Source organism: Somniosus microcephalus, chromosome 14 (assembly GCF_052327205.1).
Source record: "Somniosus microcephalus isolate GS21.2 chromosome 14, FLI_Smic_1.0, whole genome shotgun sequence".
Taxonomy (NCBI): Eukaryota; Metazoa; Chordata; class Chondrichthyes; order Squaliformes; family Somniosidae; genus Somniosus; species Somniosus microcephalus.
The window spans coordinates 124171799-124191673 of NC_141000.1; the positions used below are offsets into that span (position 1 = coordinate 124171799).

The window sequence follows — 19875 nt, forward strand, 5'->3', positions numbered from 1 at the left end:
AGTGTAATGTGTCCAAGTTTGCTGATGATACAAAGCTAGATGGGAAAGTAAGCTGTGAGGAGGATACTAAGGGGCAAAATTCGGCTTCTTTGCACCTGCCGTTAGTGCCTCTGCTGGGCGCTAATGGGGCGCAAGGGTGTTATCGCCTGGGGTGGTGGGGGGGCGATAATAGCGCCTTCTGAGAAATTCGGCGGGGCGCTGCTGTTGCGCTACCCGATAGCGCCGTGCCCTTGCTGGTAGCGCCCTGGGCCGGTGTGCCGCCGGCGGTGATGTCATCGCCAAGCAACTCGACCTTATAGCGCCCTGCCACACCCCCTTACCGCCAGCCTTGCGGGTCGTGAACTGGACCGAACTCCGCTCGCGCGGCGGTATTTAAAGGGGAGCTGCAGCTGCGACCTGCGCCGCCATTTTCTTCTTTTGGCCGACCTTCAGGTCGACCCTTCATGGCGGCCCTTCACATGGTCCGTGGCCACCATCGCGCAGTCTGGCACCACGTCTCGGTGCCGGGCTGCAGCCATGGCACCACGCCGCCTTGGTAGCCTAGTGTGGACTATTGGAGGCCCTGCTTGCTTGCAGTGTCCCTCCCCTTTAACGGAAGGGGAGGGGCGCAGAAACGCATCAGCGCCACGCGGAGCAGCCGCATCGCACTCCGGTGTTCGAACGCTTTGTGACCCCGACACCGCCCCGAGAGGAAGTCGAGTGCCTGAGATAACACTCCACTTTCTCTCTGGGACAGTAAGCCAAATTTCACTGCCGGGGTGGTACTTCCGTACCCAAACGGGGCGTAACCGAATTTCACGCCCAAAGAGGCTGCAAAGGGATATAGACAGGTTACGTGAGTGGGCAAGAAGGTGGCAGATGGAGTAAAATGTGGGGAAATGTGAGGTTATTCACTTTGGTAGGAAGAATAGAAAAACAGAATATTTTTTAAATGGTAAGAAATTGTTAAATGTTGGTGTTTGGAGAGATTTAGGTGTCCTTGTACAGGAAACACAGAACGTTAACAATCAGACACAGCAAGCAATTAGTAAGGCAAATGGTTTGTTGGCCTTTATTGCTATAGGGTTACAGTAGAAGAGTAACGAGGTCTAGCGGCAGTTGCACAGGGCTTTGGTGAGCCCACACCTGGAGTACTGGGCACAGGTTTGGTCTCCCTACCTGAGGAAGGATATACTTGCCTTGGAGACGGTGCAACGAAGGGTCACCAGACTGATCCCTGGGATGAGACGGTTGTCCTATGAGGAATGATTGAGTAGAATGTGCCTACACGCTCTGGAGTTATAAAGAATGAGAGGTGATCTCATTGAAACATATAGGGAGAAAAATTGGGTATAGCCCATTTTGGGGCGCTAATCTCGTCGGGGCACTGAGCGCCGCTACCCCGTAAATTCAGTAGTAGCACCCCAAGAATGAGGTGGAGTGCTACTGGAAGCGCTCCACCTCCTTCGTGGTGCACCATTACTCAATGTCGCAGTGCTAAGTGCCGTCGCGCCAGAGCAGGCCTCCCCCCCTGATTAAAAGGTCAGAACATGGGGAGTAGCAGAATAGATAGAAAGCTGGTTACAGAACAGAAAACAGAGAGTCGGGTTTTTTTAATACTTCTTTACTAATCTTTTCACATTCCCTTTTGTCTTTCTCTCCTTTGTTGTCCATGTACTTAGTGTATGCTTTTTCATTTAGTTCAATTTTCCTTCTCACACTTCTTGACATACAATTAACAGGCCCACTGTTTTATCTCGATTGCTCAACGGGAATGAAACACTTGAGAGTTTTGATATTTGCTTGTGTTTATTTGTAATGAGCTGTGACAGAGAGTTGGTTCCTTCCCTTACTGGGTTCCCAGCAGTCGCAGCAATGCAGAGCTAGCTACTGAAAGCGTCACGTGGTGTGATGAGTCTGACACGTGCGTATCTGATCAACGGGATCTCCTCCATCTTTACCAGAAGCAAAAGAACGTGTAATAATCGATCCATCGCCCCTTGCAGTTATCAACCCAGCTGTTCCTGCAAAACCAGAGCGTCAGACACAGGAGACCAGTCAGAGAGAATCACAAGGGCTCAAGTAACATATTTACAATTTATTGACGTGAAGAATTAAGATCATGCACGCTCTAACTTCTCTCAAAGTTTCCTCCTCTCCTCTCCTGAAGGTGCTGACTCTTACTAGGATACGGCACCCGCACTAACCCCACCCAGGGGCCATGTGTGTGCCTGTTACAATTTCTCTGTTTTGGGTTTTAGCAGATACCCTTCTATCGTAAAGTGAGCACAACAGGGGCCAATATAGGGTAACATTGGGCCACAGGAAGGTCTGAAAGACAGCTAACCTAATATTGATTAGGCACAATATTCAGGCTTCCCAGGCAGCCACCTAAATCAGGCGTTAGGCCCTTAAATACATAAATATTACTAAAGCGGATTTCAATCAGCCGTATAACCCTCTATAACACAAAACCCTCACTGTAATACACTGTATAACACACCCCTCACTGTAATACACTGCATAACACACCCCTCACTGTAATACACTGTATAACACACCCCTCACTGTAATACACTGTATAACACACCCCTCACTGTAATACACTGTATAACACACCCCTCACTGTAATACACTGTATAACACACCCCTCACTGTAATACACTGTATAACACACCCCCATTGTAAAACACTGTATAACACACCCCTCACTGTAATACACTGTATAACACACCCCTCATTGTAAAACACTGTATAACACACCCCCATTGTAAAACACTGTATAACACACCTCACTGTAATACACTGTATAACACAGCCCTCACTGTAATACACTGTATAACACACCCCTCTCGTTTAATATACATTGTATAACACTCCTTCTCCATGTAACACTCTCTATAATACTGCCCTCACTGATCGCTGAAATGCCTGTTTATAGCGAGCTGTTTATGTGGGCCCACAGTGTCATTGTAGCTTAGATATAGAGACCAGCAGTGCTTCATCACTCAATTACAAACTCAACATTTAAATACACAGAGCGAGAGAAAAGTTCGAGGCTTCAACATACCAGGCTTCCATTCCTAGTTTGTTCACTATTACTGCTGCACAAGCAATGTCAGGTTCCAAATCAACGTTATTGTTCAGCAAAACTGCAGTAATAAATAAATGTGATATTAGAATCAATGTTCATATCTGGGGTCTGTTCTGACACAGAGCTAGAAGGGCCTATGTGGTGCAAAGTGGGCGGTATCAGATCGGCTGCTCATTGCAGCCAATGGACCTGAATATCCGGCGCTGCTACGATACCACTCGCTTGACTCCACAGCCCGAGACGATATTCTAGCCCTTGATATTTTACCTCATCTCACTCTATCAGTATAACCCTCTATTCCGTCCTCCCTCATGTATTTATCTAGCTTCCCCTGAAATGCATCAATACGATTTGCCTCAACCACTCCCTGTGGTAGTGAGTTCCACATTCTCACCACTCTCTGGGTAAAGAAGTTTCTTCGGAATTCCCTATTGGATTTCTTGGTGACTATCTTATATTGATGGCCTCTAGTTTTGCTCTTCCCCACAAGTGGAAACATTCTCTCTGTATCCACCCTATTAAAACCTTTAAAGACCTCTATTAGGTCACCTCTATTCAGCCTTCTTTTTTCAAGAGAAAAGAGCCCCAGCCTGTTCATTCTTTCCTGATAGGTATAACCTCGCAGTTCTGGTGTCAGCCACTCTCTCCACTGCATCTATACCCTTCTGAAATATGGCGACCAGGACTGTACACAATATTCCTCATATTTTTAGACGAACAAAAATTCAACCTGTGATGAACTTTCTGTTGGTTCACGTACCATCACAGTTCATGTGACAGGCGTTTGCACCATTCGGAAAATCTTTGTTTGCACACCACCATTTACTGTTGATCTGAAAGATCCCATAGTCTGCTGACCAGATCTTTCCATCGCTGTCTCTCTCATAAAGTGTTGCAAGTGTATTGTATCCACTCCCGTAGTCGAGCATGCACACCCCTAGAATTAAAATGAAGACAAGACACTGTAGTGTAGAACACGCGACCAACACAAATGTGATTCACACTGCGCCCCGCAGACCGGAGACAGTCTACAGCGAGGTTTGTCTTTGCAGCAACCTCGGGGTGAATTTCCTCGGAGATTCTCACGCTCCACCGCCGTCACTTAGACGTAAAGAGGGGGACCAAAGTGAGAGGAAGAATGATAGAGGGAACTAGCAGCACAGAACAGGATACTGACACTCACTTATCTCCAGTCCGTTCAGCGGAAGGCAGTGATTGTGGGAATTGGAGCAGTGTACAAGGTGGGACTTCATTTTGCTGATTGTCCCTCCTGCTCTCCTGGTGGTGCTGAGTCTCGCTGGGGCTCAGTTCATGGGCACCTGTAACTATTACCGTGATTGAGTCCAGACCGTTAGAAATGGAAGACTATTCTCTCTTAGGGAGCATCACAGCCAAACCAATCCCACCTGTGTGAAAGACAAAATACTGCGGATGCTGGAAATCTGAAATATAAACAGAAAATGCTGGAAATACTCAGCAGATGCTGCCTGACCTGCTGATTATTTGCGCCATTTTCTGTTTATATTCCACTCTTGTTCACACATGTACCTGTGATAAAGATGAAGCAGTTCTGTCTTGTTTTGGTCCAGTAATTGTCCCTCTAAGTCAGACACAATACATGAAAGTTTAAGTTCCATCTCCACAGCCTTAGCCTATGTTCATTTTTAGGGATGAAGGTCTGGTGTGATCTTCTCTCACTTATTGAAGACTGGAGATAGATCTACTCATAGCTAGAAATAATTCTAGTACCGTACAAATCAATTTCTATTAGTTGTCCTCGGCACATTATTAATCATTTACATTGTAAAGCTATTGAAGACTCTCTCTCAAAGAAATAAGGATTTGGGATTCATTAGGAGACTGACCTCAGATACCAGAGCCAAAAAATCCAAGGAAAATTCCCCCAAAACATTACACAGCAGGGGTCAGAGGGCAGTGAGGACCCGGGCTGATTTTCCTGCCCCATTCTAGTGGTCAGCGACCAATTGGAGCTCTGCTACTGTCGGCTTGGCTCAGATACGCACGAACGCGCAAAATTGATGGGCAGGAAAAGACCAGCTGGTCCATCAGGTCTGCCTCACACCATGATGGCCGGAGCATCATGACTAAACACTTCTTCCCCCCACCCCTGCCCCCATCTCCACAGCCATGTAGTCTGGGGCAGAGATCGCATCATAGAGAAGGTCAGTGTCTTTATAGATAACAGCCCGTGTGATCTCCTCGACTGATTTCGATCACCTGAGGAGGTGGGAGAAGAATTTTCCCTGAGTACTTTTCCCCTTATTTATCTCTGTTACTTCGGCCTAACTCCAGAGAGATAAATAAGGGAAAAAATACTCTGGGAAATTCCTCTCTGGCCCCCTCGGGCGATCGGGATGTAGCAGTCGGTGCAGACTCCATGGATTTTTAGATTATGATCATATACCCTTATTAAAAACTGGACAGGCTGGGGGGGGGGCGGCGGGGAGCTGTGGATAAACACTCAAGCTGAAGGTGGCTGATGTAACCAGGTTGCATTCGTATGGTAACAGACTGACCTTGGGAACAATGTCCCAAGAGGCCCACTCCCAAGTCATGAATAACGAGGCTGGCGACTCATTGTTTCTGAAGAAGATGAGATCGTTAAGTTAAAGCGACTGGGAGATCGAAACAAGATCCAAACCATCCAAACCTGGTGGGAGGCCTGTAAACCATTTCCCTGAGGCCATGTGTCCATTATGCATTAGGGGGTTATATCAGAGAGCAGTTTGGATAGCTCTCTCTCTCTGTCTCCTGCCCTCCCCACAATGGAACATCAAGAGGAGCAGGGCCTTGCTCTTCCAACTGAGACGGATTTCAACTCAGACTGGGACTCGCAAGCCGCAAGGCCGGTACGGAACCAGGTAGCCGAGACGTACGGGAAGAAGCTGCATGCAAGATCAAAAGGGCAATCTAGGTGAGCATTGCCAAGCCTGCACACCCACAAGATCACTTAGCTGTGTGAGGGGGTGCCTGTATGTTCCTACCAAACCAGAGGCGGTTTAGCGTTGGAACGGTTCTGTGATAGTTTAGTTCATTGGAGGGTGTTTTTAGGCCGTGGTAAGTCAGCACGGCAGGGGCTTGTTGGACAAGTCAGGGTTGTACTGTTTTAAACTGTACTGTTGTGTTCACACCGCTCGTACTGTATGCGAGTGGAGTGGTTTTTGTCAACCTTAATAAACACTGTACGGGTGAGCCCAAAAACACTGTCCATGTTCAAATCTGTCCTCAGTAATCCTTATCGCCCAGAACTTGTAGTAAGGGGGTTTGCGTGCTCGCTACGGGCGGGGCAAAACCACTTACAATAATTGGCGATTGCAGCAGGTCCTATAGGAAATTGGCCACCACAAAAACCGGTTACAGGGTGTGTCCGGGAGATCGCACGGACCGAGTGTGATCTATAAAGACACTGACCTTCTCTATGATGCGATCTCGGTCCAGCTCCCTCTTGAAGGCAGAGAGTCGGCACCCACCGCACCAGCCGGCAACACATTCCAGAGACTCACTGCTCTCTGGGGAAAGAAGATCCGCCCGACATCCAGTCTATTCCCACTCTGGCGTAGTTTAAACAAAAGATCAATTTACTCAGTCCAGACCAGGCTCAAACATTCCCCGGACCCACCAAGGTAACGTGTATTTACCCACTGACTCAGAACTACAAGAGGAAAGCACAGCCACAATCTGCGAGTGCATTCGGCACAGTTTATATACAACAGAGAAAGTGTTACTCACAGTCTGCCACGCTGTACTGGGCGAAGTGGGACAGTACAGAATTCTTTATGGCCTTAGCAACCTGACATCGTGAAAGGACTGTGGCGCTGGTGACCGAGAGCAGGACACTGAGAACAATCAGAGTCTTCATCTTGTCGCTCTGGGTCTGGGTCTGGTAACGCTCGCGCTTTTATACAGGATCGTGCCCGTGGTTACCAGTTTCCACAAAGTTACTAAAACAGAAGTGTGGAAAAACCCAGTCAAACTATTTTTTATCAGAATGGTGCCAGGTTCCTGAATGTCACGCGCTGATTTAACAAACACTGTGATACCAGGGGAGAGAGCAAAGACTTTTAGGGGTGACCTCACTTATTTTAACCTGGAGTAGAGGTGGGGAGAAAGGCTGAGGGTTGAACAATTCAGGCATCTACAGTAACACCAGTCACATTACAGAGGGTGCTCTGCAAGATACAGATACGACACTTTGCCCAGAAAAGCCTAGCAGTGAGGGCGCTGACACAGTGTGAGAGTGAGGATTGGAGATGAGGAGATCCTGATCAGCTGAATCACTGGGACAATGCAGGATAGTGTCGGCTCATGTTCTTATGAAAGGCACTCTATAAATCAAAGTCCTTTCTTTCGTGCACCTCCTTTTGACTGAAATTAGAGTAAAAAGAGTAGCAGGGAAATTGGAAAAGGACAAGGCAGAAAGATCGAAAACTGGTGTTTCAATGAGAAACAATTGACGAGGACAGGATGACTGGAGATGGAGAGATTTGAGGTTCATTCGGTCCATGAACATTGATGAGGTTTATGATAGACTGAGATGAACAAAACTGTTTGACCCAGTTGATCTCCTCCGCCTGGTATACCAACCCTATTACCTTCCCATTACAGTATCCAGCTGTTAAATACATCGAGTGTCCTTCAGAAGTACAGGATGAAGCAATCAAATCAAATCAAATCAAATCAACTTTTATTGTCATTGTTAGTGCACAAGTGCAGTACAACGAAATGTAGGCTTGCGGCTCCCGAGAGTGTAAATTTAGATTAAGACAATTAAACATTCAACATACATTTGGCTTGTAGTATATTAACATAGACATAACCATAATAAAGTGCATTGGCAGATGTGCAGGCTTTAGAGTTTATTTGTGGAGTTCAGTAGGATGACAGCCCTGGGAAAGAAGCTGTTCCTAAATCTGGTCGTACGGGTGCGAATGCATCTGTAGCGTCTCCCAGATGGCAGGAGGGCGAACAGACTGTGGCTGGGGTGGGTAGGGTCTTTGATGATGGACCGTGACCTCCGTAGACAGCGTTTCTGGTATATGTGCTCTATGGTCGGTAGCCGGGTGCCGGTAATGCGTTGGGCAGTTTTGACTACCCGCTGCAGGGCTTTCCGGTCATAGTAGCTACAGCTGCCATACCATACTGTGATACAGTTTGTCAGGATGCTCTCTATTGTGCAGCGGTAAAAGTTAGAGAGGATCAGGGGTGACAGGTTACATCCCTTCAGCCTCCTTAGGAAATATAGGCGCTGCTGGGCCTTCTTCACCAGAGAGGAGGTATTGAGGGACCAGGAGAGGTCTTCCGTGATGTGGACTCCGAGGAACTTAAAGCTGTCCACCCTTTCCACCACAGCCCCATTGATGTGGATGGGGGTGTGACTTCCGCCTTTAGACTTCCTGAAGTCCACAATGATTTCTTTGGTTCTCTTGATGTTAAGGGCCAGGTTGTTATCGGTGCACCACTTCACGAGATGCTGGACCTCCTCCCTGTAGGCTGACTCATTGTTGTTGGTGATCTGGCCTACTACCGTGGTATCATCCGCAAACTTGATGATGGTGTTGGAACCATGAACAGCCACACAGTCGTGCGTGAAGAGGGAGTAGAGGAGGGGGCTCAGCACACATCCTTGTGGGGCCCCCATGTTCAGGGTCGGGGGGGGAGGTGTGGTTACCTAATTTGACAGACTGGGGTCTGTTTGTTAGGAAGTCCAGGGTCCAGTTGCAGAGGGAAGTGTTCAGGCCAAGAGTGTGCAGTTTGGTGGCCAGCTTGTTGGGGACGATAGTGTTGAATGCTGAGCTGTAGTCTATGAACAGCATTCTGATGTAGGTCTCTTTACCATCTAAGTGATTCAGTGCAGAGTGTAGAGCAGTTGTGATTGCACCCTCCGTTGATCTGTTTGCACGATAGGCAAACTGGTGTTGGTCAAGAGAGGTGGGAACACTGGCTTTGATGTGAGCCAGGACCAGTCTCTCAAAACACTTCATTATGATGGGTGTGAGTGCGACAGGTCGATAGTCGTTCAGGCACGTCACAGCCGTTTGTTTTGGCACAGGAATAATGGTAGCAGTCTTGAAGCATGTAGGGACTACTGCCTGGGCCAATGACAGATTGAAGATGGCGGTGAAGACATCAGCCAGCTGATCAGCACATTCCTTGAGTCCAGGGATGCTATCCGGTCCAGCAGCCTTTCGTGTGTTCGCTCCGCGTAGAACACCCCTTACGTCGGAGGTCGACAGAGTGAGCACCTGGTCTTCCGGGGGTGGCAAGGTTTTGGTAGCCGGCTCCCTGTTGTCCCTGTCGAAGCGAGCGTAGAAGTTGTTAAGCTCCTCCGGAAGGGAGGCATCGTTAACCGGGGGGCTGGTGTTTTTGCCCTTGTAGTCAGCGATGGACTGGATGCCTTGCCACATGCGCCGGGGGTCCGAGTTGTTGTGGAAATGATCCTCTAGCCGCAGTATCTGTTTCCTTTTGGCAGTCCTGATACCCTTTTTTAGGTTGGTCCTAGCTGCACTGTAAGCCGCTGCGTCGCCAGATTTAAATGCTGCGTCGCGTGCTTTCAACAGTGAGCGGACCTCTCCGTTCATCCAGGGTTTCTGGTTGGGGTATGTCCTGATATTTTTATGGGTCGTGACGACCTCGACGCAGCTGTTAATGTAGAATAGCACTGTGGATGCGTATTCCTCGATGTCATTATGGGCAAACATGCCCCAATCAGTGCGTTCGAAGCAATCCTGAAGCTCCGATACTGCCCCCTCTGGCCATACTTTCACTGCTCTCACTGAGTAGAGGAAGCAGTGGATGCACCAGGTCCAGTTTAGAGTGTTCTGTCCCTAACCAGCAGCCACACTGCAGCGGAAATCACCGGACAGTGAGAGAGGGAGTGAGGAAAGGGTTAATCAGACTGTCCTGAAGACTACTAATGTTATACTGCTATTTCCCTTTATATTATAGTGATATTAATCTTCAGCCTTTGCCTGCTAAGCAGGGAAGTTTGAGTCAATTTAAAGTACCACTGGGCTGTTGGGCCAGGGCTGACCCTGCAGCAATGGGCAGTTTCAGGATGAAGTAATGAGGCTTAATTAAAGATATCCCATGGACGTGTCAACTGATCCACTTTGAACCTAAGAAAGATAAATTGGACTTATTTTTTAATTGGTGAGAAACTAGAAACTGTGGAGGAGCAAAGAGATTTGAGAGCCCAAGTATCCAAATCATTTACATCTAACGGGCAGGTACAGAAAGCAAAAAAAAAAGGCTAATGGAATGTTGGCCTTTACCTCAAGGAGAGGAAGCGATGCTTCAGTTGTACAGAGCTCTGGTCAGACGCCCAGCTGGAGTCACTGTGTTCAGTTCTGGGCATCGCACCTCAGGAAGGATACACTGGCCTTGGAGGGGGTTTAGCACCGAGTCACCATGTAAGGGGTGGTGTGTGGGTCAGCTTCACCTCTGACTTATGAGCGGTTCGAATCGCTCCCACTCCCTTGGTTCTAGGCCTTGGACTTATTTGGGGGTTGTGATAAAAGTGCAGCAGACAACTGGTTTTGATGCAAGAACTTTGAATTTTATTTGAGAAAGAAAATGCAACACAATAAACTTAAACACTCTAATAAAATGGGGAAACACTTTGACATACACGAGGGAAAATTATAGTAAACAGATATCTTACCCCTCCCAATCCCACCTTACCAGCTAAGTTAGGCTCTAAAGGGACCAGGGATAATGCTCACCAAAATGACTCCTTGACAGTTGAGCTGGTTTGCGATTTCGGGGTTCACTAGATGCGTTGGTTGGGGCTTGCCGTACCCCGGACGCGGTAGAGGACTTCACCTGCATATCTGGTCAGTCTTCACGAGTCCGCAGATGCGGTAGGATGCGTATTGGATCTATCAGGTAAGTACCCAATTTTCTTTGGTTAGAAATAGGGCCTAGAGTCTTTTGAATAAAATCTTACCCAGGGGTAAGTCAGGATAGTTTGTAGAGTGGAAAAACCTGCGGATCTTCGGTTTCTTCCGAGTTGGTTTTTCGTTGGTCGCGGTGGCCCAATATTACCCGGTTCGTCTGAGGGTAATATTCGGTTGGTTGTTTCGCGGGGCCCTTGGTGCCGCGAGGTGTTCGATGGTGTGTTACTTCTTCTTCTTCTTCTTCTTCGAGAGAGAGAACTGCTTCGAGATGCTTGCTCCTTGATCTTGATGTTACTTGATGATGGCTCTTATTGAACTTGTACTTGGAACTGTTTCTCCTGTTTGAACTCCTTTTAACACACTTTACTTCTGGAACAGGCCTCCAATTATACTAATTGAGGCCTGCTAATCTGCGCGCCAAATCAGTTTAGGTTTATTGTTAGATTTTGGCGGGCTCATTAACATTGAGTTGTGTAAATTGTTTAAGCGGTTTCGGGATGGCTTCCTGAGCCGTTGAAGTTGTTTAAAAATGTGAGAAGTGGTTTCGGGATGGTTTTCCTGAGCTGTTGAGCTCTTATTTAATTGTAGTGAAATGTCCTCAGTGTTTTAGTTTCCTGTGGGGCCTGAGATTCTTTGTAGGTTTGCGAAGCGATTTGTTTTATGCATGTTTTTGGATGGGTCCTGTGAGGCTGTTCTTTCGTGGGTCTATTGTTAGCATGTAAATTTCATGATGGGGGCTGAGTGACGTTTATAGTTCCCCCAGACAGTTTGACAATCTCGAATACTCAAACTGTCTACTGCAGAGGTAGATCCCAAATTCTGTAACAGCCTTTTTCCAAACATGCCTGAACATGCCTTTTAAAATGCGAAGTCTGTTTCTGACCTTGAATCTCCTTGTTAGGCCCAACATGCCCTTTTATCACTCCTGAAGTTTTTAGCAAGGGTCCAAAGTCATTTTTAATAGGGTTTTTCTTTCGTTTTGGGGGATCTGTTAATTTTGAGAATCTTACAACCAGAATAATACCCGGGGGTTAGATCGTTATATTATGTGCCTGGTTGCATAAAGTTGGCTTGTATTCCCTTGAATATAGAAGATCGAGAGATGATTTGATCGAGTTGTTTAAAATGTTAAAAGTATTTGAGGAGAGACAATACCAGCTAAATGGCACAATTTTAAAGAGGCTGCAAGATGAGTGACATTGATTGAGGGATAAATATTGACCATGACACCGGGGATAACTCACCTGCTCTTCTTCGAAATAATGGGATTTTTCACGTCCACCGGTGAGAACGGATGGGGCCTCAGATTAACGTCTCACCCAAAAGACTGCACCTCGAACAGTGCAGCATTCCCTCAATACTGCACTGGGAATATCAGGCTAGATTTTTATGCTCAAGTGTCTGGAGTGGGACTTGAACCCACAACCTTCTGACTCAGAGGTGAGAGAGTGCTGCCCACTGAGCCACAGCTGACACTACTTGAACTAGTCTGCTTCTCCCAGTTTATGTGAAAATTAACTCTCCCAATTATTAAACACTTTGTTTTGGTTGCATGCTTCTCTGATCTCCGTATTTATCTACCCCCCACTACATCATTACTATCAGGAGGTCTGTAGACAGCTCCTATCACACTTTGCCGTGCCTTAACTCTACCCATGCTTATTCCACTGTCTTTTCCCCCTTACTGAAAACCCTACATTCTATTGCGGTAATTGTGTCTTTTATCAACATTGCTACTCCCCCTCCTTCCCCAGTTTCTCTGTCCTTTCTAAAGATTCTATCACCTGGAATATTTAGCTCCAAGTCATGATCAGATTATAAAGAAAAACTTGCATTTCTATAGCGCCTTTCATGACCTCATGATGCCCCAAAGCACTTTTCAGCCAATGAAATGCTTTGGAAGTGTAGTCACTGTTGTAATGTAGGAAATGCAGAGCAAGCTCCCACAAGCAGCAGTGTGACAACAACCAGATAATCTGAGTTTGTTATATTGATTGAGGAATAAGTATTGGCCAGGACACTGGGGATAACTCCGCTGCTCTTCTTCAAAATACTGCCATGGGATCTTTTACATCCACCTGAGAGGGTAGATAGGGCCTCGGTTTAACATCTCATCTGAAAGACAGCATCTTCAACAGTGCAGCACTCCCTCAGCACTGCACTGGAGTATCAGTCTTGATTTTTGTGCTCAAGTCTCATTGGAGTGGGACTTGAACCTGTAACCTTCTGACTCAGAAGCACAAGTGCTCCCCACAGAGCCATGGCTGATACTATAGTCAGAAGCTGAATTTGTGCTACTAACTCACTAGTTTTATTCCTTATGCTACGTGCATCAGTGCACAGAACACTTATCTGGTGACTGTCCGAAACCTGCCCCTATGTCCCGCTTATCTTTTAGATTTACAATAAACAGGAGCACTGTTTATCGTCCGATAGCAGTTCATTTACCTGTTTAATGTTAAGTACATTATCCATTGATTTTATGATGTATAATCAGTGTTGCTATGACAATGGTTCCTTGTTGAATATAAAGCCATTCCATGTCCGATGGGACGTCCTGAGGTCATGAAAGGTGCTGTATAATTGCAAGTCTTTCTTTCTTTTCCTTATAATCTGATCATGACTGGGAGCTAAATATTCCAGGTGATAGAATCTTTAGAAAGGACAGAGAAACTGGGGAAGGAGCGGGAGTAGCAATGTTGATAAAAGACACAATTACCGGCAGTAGTGGATACCCGCAGAAATACCCCATTGAAAATGGTGCGAGTGACCACTCTAACTTTTTGTTTATTCATTCTTGGGTAGTGGGCGTCATTGGCAAGGCCGGTATTTATTGCCTGTCCCTGGCTGGCCTGAAAAGATGATGGTGGGCCGCCATCTTGAACCACTCTGACCATGTGATGCCTGATCACATGACATATGTGTGGCATTTGATCACATGACCTCTGCTTTTGATGCAACTTGAGTGGCTTGTGAGGCCATTTCAGGGTGGCCGTTACAAGTGAACCACATTGGTATGGGACTGGAGCCACATATTGGCCAGACCGGGTAAGGGTGACATTAGTGAACCAGTTGGAATTTTACAACAATCCGACAGCATCAAGGTCACTTTTAGAACATAAGAACATAAGAATTAGGAGCAGGAGTAGGCCATACGGCCCTTCGAGCCTGCTCCACCATTCAATTAGATCATGGCTGATCTTCGATCGCAAATCTATTTTCTCACCTGATCTCCATGTCCCTTGATTCCCCTAGAGTCCAAAAATCTACCGATCTCAGCCTTGAATATACTCAATGACTCAGCATCCACAGCCCTTTGGGAAATAGAATTCCAAAGATTCACAACCCTCGGAGTGAAGAAATTCCTCCTCATTTCAGTCTTAAATGGCCGACCCCTTATCCTGAGACTATGACCCCTAGTTCTAGACTCTCCAGCCAGGGGAAACAACCTCTCAGCATCTACCCTGTCAATCTCCCGCACAATGTTACATGTTTCAATGAGATCACCTCTCATTCTTCTAAACTCCAGAGAGTATAGGCCTAATCTACACAATTGCTCCTCATAGGACAACCCTCTCAGCCCAGGAATGCATCGAGTGAACAATCAGTGCACCACCACCTTTAAGACAAGTATATCCTTCCTCAGATAAGGAGACCAAAACTGTGCACAGTACTCCAGGTGTGGTCTCACCAAGGCCCTGTACAATTGGAGCAAGACTTCCTTACTCTTATACTCCAACCCTCTAGCAATAAAGGCCAACATGCCATTTTCTTTCCGAATTGCTTGCTGTACCTGCATGCTCGCTTTCTGTGCTTTATGTATGAGATCCTAAATGTCTTTGAACACCAACATTTAATAGTTTCTCACCATTTAAAAAATATTCTGCTTTTCTATTCTTCCTCCAACAGTGAGTAACGTCACACTTCCCCACATTATACTCCACATGTCACCTTACTGCCCACTCACTTAATCTGTCTATATCCCTTTGCAGTCTCTTTGTGTTCTCCTCACAGCTTACTTTCCAACCTAGTTTTGTATCGTCAACATACATGTTTACTAAGGAGGTGGATGCTGACAAAATATCGGCACAAGTGGAAAAGGTAGAAGCAATGGAAGGGGTGAAAATTGATAGACAGGATGTACTAGAAAGGCTGGGTATCCTTAGAGTGGACAAGTCGCCTGGTCCAGATGGTTTGCATCCCAGGTTGCTAAGGGAATTGGGGAGGAGATAGCGGAAGGGCTTGCCATAATTTTCCAATCTTCCCTAGATATGGGGGAGGTGCCTGAGGATTGGAAAGTGGCAAATGTGACACCATTGTTCAAGAAAGGGTGTAAGGACAATCCTAATAACTACAGGCCGGTCAGTTTAACATCAGTGGTGGGTAAAGTTTTAGAAACAATAATCAGGGAAAAAATGAACGGGCACTTGGAGAGGTTTAAGCGAATTAAGGGGAGCCAACATGGATTTGTAAAAGGCAGACCGTGTTTGACTAATCTAATTGAATTTTTTGATGAAGTAACAGGGAGGATTGATGAAGGGAATGCAATGGATGGTGTCTATATGGATTTTAGGAAGGCTTTTGACAAAGTACCACATAGAAGGCTGGTTAACAAAATTGAGGCTCATGGAATAGGTGGGTCAGTGGCAGCTTGGATAAGGAACTGGCTTAAGGACAGAAAACAGCAAGTTGTGGTAAATGGCTGTTTTTCAGACTGGAGGATGATAGACAGTGGTGTTCCCCAAGGGTCAGTGCTGGGGCCACTGCTTTTTTTGATATATATAAATGACCTGGATATTGGAATACAAAGTAGAATTTCTAAATTTGCCGATGACACAAAACTTGGGGGGTGTCAAACAGTGAGGATGATACCAATCGACTGCAACAGGACATAGAAAGGCTAGCAGATTGGGCAGACAAGTGGCAGATGGAATTTAATACAGAGAAGTGTGAGGTGATGCATTTTGGCAGAAGGAACAGGGAGAGGCAATATATACTTAATGGCATAGTTTTAAAGAGTGTGCAGGGACAGAGGGACCTGGGAGTTAATGTGCATAGGTCCCTGAAGGTGGCGGGACATACTGAGAGAGTGGTTAGCAATGCATATGGGATCTTGGGTTTCATAAATAGAGGTATTGAGTACAAAAGTAGAGAAGTTATGCTGAGCCTTTATAAGCCTGGTTAGGCCACAACTGGAGTATTGCGTCCAGTTCTGGTCACCACACTTTAGGAAGGATGTAAAGACCCTTGAGAGGGTGCAGAGGAGATTTACCAGAATGGTTCTGGGGATGGGGGATCTTAGCTAAAAGGACAGGTTGGAGAAGCTGGATTTGTTTTCATTAGCGCAAATGTGGTTGAGGGGTGATTTGATAGAGGTGTACAAGATTATGATGGGTTTGGATAGGCTAGACGGGTAAAGGCTGATCCCACTAGTTGATGGCACAAGGACTAGGGGACACAGATTTAAGGTTTTGGGCAAGAGTTACAGAGGGGATGTGAGGAAAAACTTTTTTATGCAGTGAGTGGTGATGACCTGGAACTAGCTGGCAACGGAAGTGGTGGAAGCGGAGACAATCAATGTTTTCAAGGGGAGACCGGATCGGCACTTGAGGGAAATAAACTTGCAGGGCTACGGGGATAGAGCGGGGGAATGGGACTGACTGGATTTCTCTGCAGAGAGCCGGCACCGACTCAATGGGCTGAATGGCCTCCTTCTGTGCAGTTATGACTCTATGGGCAGGATTTTCATTGAAACGTGGAGGCGGGATTGGAGGCATGTGGAGGGTTAAAATCGCAAAAACTGGCGTGCGGGACCCCCCCCCGCCCCGGCCTGGTTCCTGACTCCGAGGATTTTTAACTCAGGCGTGTCTGATGGTCCCGACTCCGTCCCGCACCCAACAGGCGGGACTGGTCGTTAAGGCCCTGAACAAGCACTAAATGGCCTCTATAATCCTAGTTTAAAAGGCCCTTGCGATTTTAACCTTTTCCCATGTGAAACACGCCTGTGGGAAACACGACGGTGAAACCTGGCGGGAGCACTATTGGATTGCTGACTATCAACTGCAGGTCAACCATTAAAGAGGAGATTTGATCAGCCATCATTTGCAGGTGGCAGGACTTAGTGATCTCAGGTCTGGGGCAACTTTTAGAAGGCTTAACAACACCTGTGGAAGGTTGGAGCCTGACACCCATCTCCAGTGTGAGCTCCTGGGAAACCCCTCTCGCCACCTTCCTTCAGCGCTTCCTCAATGGAGGCATATACCAGAAGCATGGGAGCCATTTATTTCCTTCCCATCTGGGCATTAGAGGAGCTCGAGCACCAGCCGCAGCAGCAGCAGAACCAGCAACAACAGCAGCACCAGCAACAGCAGCAGCAGTAGGAGTGCCAGGCTGCTGCTCACCCACCTGAAGCTGCACAGGCCAGAAGGGGCCAGCGCCTGGAAACCCGTCGGCTCAGCGGATACCCCACCAACAGGGTCTACAGACACAGGGTCAGCTATCTCAACATGTCTGAGCAGCAGTGCCAAAGGCGGCTCCGACTTTTGCGAGAGGTAGTGACTGACATCTGTGCAATGCTACAACAAGACCTGCTGCCCAGAGAACCAGGTGGCCAAGCATTACCAGTGGCCGTCAAAGTCACCACCGCACTCTTTTTGCCTCAGGCTCATTCCAAGGATCAGCAGCAGACATCAGCGGCATCTCCCAGGTGGCCGCACACACTTGCATCACGCAGGTAACCGATGCTCTCTTTGCCCTCGCGCACAATCACATCCATTTCACCAAGGATCGAGCAAGTGTCACGGTGCGAGTGGTTGGATTAGCTCACCTGGCAGGCTTTCCAAGGGTGCAGGGTGTCGTTGACTGCACACATGTGGGCATTAGGGCACCCCATTACAATCCAGGTATTTTTGTCAACCGCAAGGGCTTCCACTCCCTTAACATTCAGCTGGTGTGTGACCACAAGAAGGAAATTTTGCATGATTGTGCCAAGTACCCTGGCAGTTGCCATGACGCCTTCATACTGCGCCAGTCTAGTGTGCCTCCGCTATTCAGTCCGCCAGACCAACTTAATGGATGGCTACTTGGAGACAAGGGCAATCCCCTGAGGACGTGGCTAATGACGCCATTGAGGAGAACATCCAACGAAGCTGAGGAGAGCTACAACTCCAGCCACATGTCCACCAGAGCCATAATTGAGAAAACCATGGGTTTGCTGAAGATGCGCTTCAGATGCCTGGATAGATCAGGTGGAGCCCTACAGTACTCAGCAGCCAGGGTCTCCAGAATCGTCGTGGTTTGCTGTGCACTTCACAACATGGCACAGCGTCGTGGCTTGCAGATTCCTAAGGACCAAGTGGCTCTCCACATATCCTCCTCAGATGAGGAGGAGGAGGAGGAGGAGAGCGAAAACGAGCAATCTGCAGAGGTCCATCAACCAGCCGCAGCATTACGGGAGAACATTGCTGCCTGGGATGCAAGGAACGCACTCATCCTGGCCAGATTTGCTTAGCCTAGTCAATCAAACACTTTTGCCTCGCAGCTTCTTACCAGAGCATTGACAATGGCCAATAACCGGAGGATTCTGTAAGGTTCACAAAATTCTACAGATTCCCCCAAACCAAGAAGAGAAGAGATTTTACTGTTTTAAAGAATATTGGGCCAGAAAGGGGCTTAAAATCAAAACCCCAGGATTTTGGCTATTTTAAAAGGCATGCCCAGGCCTGTGGAAGGCTGCGACAAAGGAGTTGGGATGGGCCCCTGTAAAACAAACAGTTTGAGTATTGGCACGGGCCAGGTTGTCTGGGAATGTTCTGGACTGTCTCAGGCATTCATACATAATGACAATAGGCCTACGGAAGGACAGTTCCCGCCAAAATTACAGGGCCATCAAGAATATGAATAATACAGTACATGCCACTAACCAACAAAAGGGACCCTGACCCCAGCAGGAGAAGACAATCGAACAACAGTTTAACCACTCTGAGAAACATCCAAAACCACTTCACACACTTAAACTGATTTCGAAGCAATCCCAAAACTAGTTAAAAATTAATTAAAGATAGATGGGACCAAGTCGAAACTCGATAAAGAATTTAAAACCATTAAAGGTAACGAGCCTGCCAAAATTAACAATGGGCCAGAGAAGATTTGGCGGGCTGATAAACAAGGCCTCAAACGGTATAATTGAGGCCTGCTTTGTCAGTTCAGTAGTCGTCTTTCGGAACAACAACACGGGAGAAGTCACAGCATCATTTCATCCTCATCATCACACACAGTCGGAGAATCGGAGACTTCAGGAAAGGAGAATGGAAAGGAATCGCGGCAACCAAGGGCCCCAAGAAACAAACAACCAACAATATTATCAACAGCTAGGTAATATTGGGCCACCGCGACCAACAAGAAACCAGCCTGGAAGAAACCGAAGATTCGCAAATTTGTTTCCACTCTACAAGCTATCCTGACTTACCCCTGGGTGAGATTTGACAGAAAAACTCTAAGCCCTATACCTAACCAAAGGAGATTGGGTTCTTACCCGATAGATCCAAATACGCACCCGACCGCATCAGCGGACACTGAAGACCCAACGCAGGTGAAGTCTCCTAACACGTCCGGGGTACGGCAGGCCCCAACCGCCACACCTAAAGAGAACCCCGAAATCGCGAACCTCTACAATTGTCAAGAAAGTCGTTTGGTGAGCATTTCCCTGGTCCTCTGGAATCCAACCTAGTTAGTTTAGTGGGATTGGGAGGGGTGAAGTATTTTGTCTATTGTCATTCTCCCTCGTATATTCCGAAGTGTTCCCCCTTTTAGGGTGATAAGATTATTGTATTGTATATTTTCCTGTCTCAAAATAAAAATCCAAGTTCTTTTCACCAAATAAGTCCA

General features: G+C 47.0%; 1 protein-coding gene across 2 annotated transcripts; it reads right to left on the minus strand.

Moving 5' to 3' along the window:
• Positions 1-1559: 1559 nt before the first annotated feature.
• On the minus strand, positions 1560-7028 carry LOC147107897 (lysozyme C, milk isozyme-like). 2 transcript variants are annotated; one of them, XM_086007439.1, is made up of 4 exons: positions 6506-6811; positions 3834-4010; positions 3050-3131; positions 1560-2003 (listed from the first exon to the last, which is right to left on the minus strand). In XM_086007439.1, exons 1-4 carry the CDS (start codon positions 6582-6584, stop codon positions 1937-1939), a joined length of 405 nt encoding a protein of 134 aa, XP_085863565.1. In that variant the 5' UTR covers positions 6585-6811; the 3' UTR covers positions 1560-1936. The 2 variants fall into 2 exon arrangements, with proteins under 2 accessions (XP_085863565.1, XP_085863564.1); XM_086007438.1 differs by lacking the exon at positions 6506-6811 and adding an exon at positions 6824-7028 and having other exon boundaries at positions 1566-2003.
• Between the last annotated feature and the right edge of the window lie 12847 nt (positions 7029-19875).

What these genes read in the sequence shown, in the direction of transcription:
- LOC147107897 (XM_086007438.1), bottom strand. Translation starts at nt 6,953, where the DNA reads ATGAAGACTCTGATTGTTCTCAGTGTCCTGCTCTCGGTCACCAGCGCC. An exon ending in CCAGTACAGCGTGGCAGACT is followed by an intron (nt 4,011 to 6,823) that starts GTGAGTAACACT and finishes TTTTAATTCTAG; the next exon opens with GGGTGTGCATGCTCGACTAC. An exon ending in AAACTAGGAATGGAAGCCTG is followed by an intron (nt 2,004 to 3,049) that starts GTATGTTGAAGC and finishes CTGGTTTTGCAG; the next exon opens with GAACAGCTGGGTTGATAACT.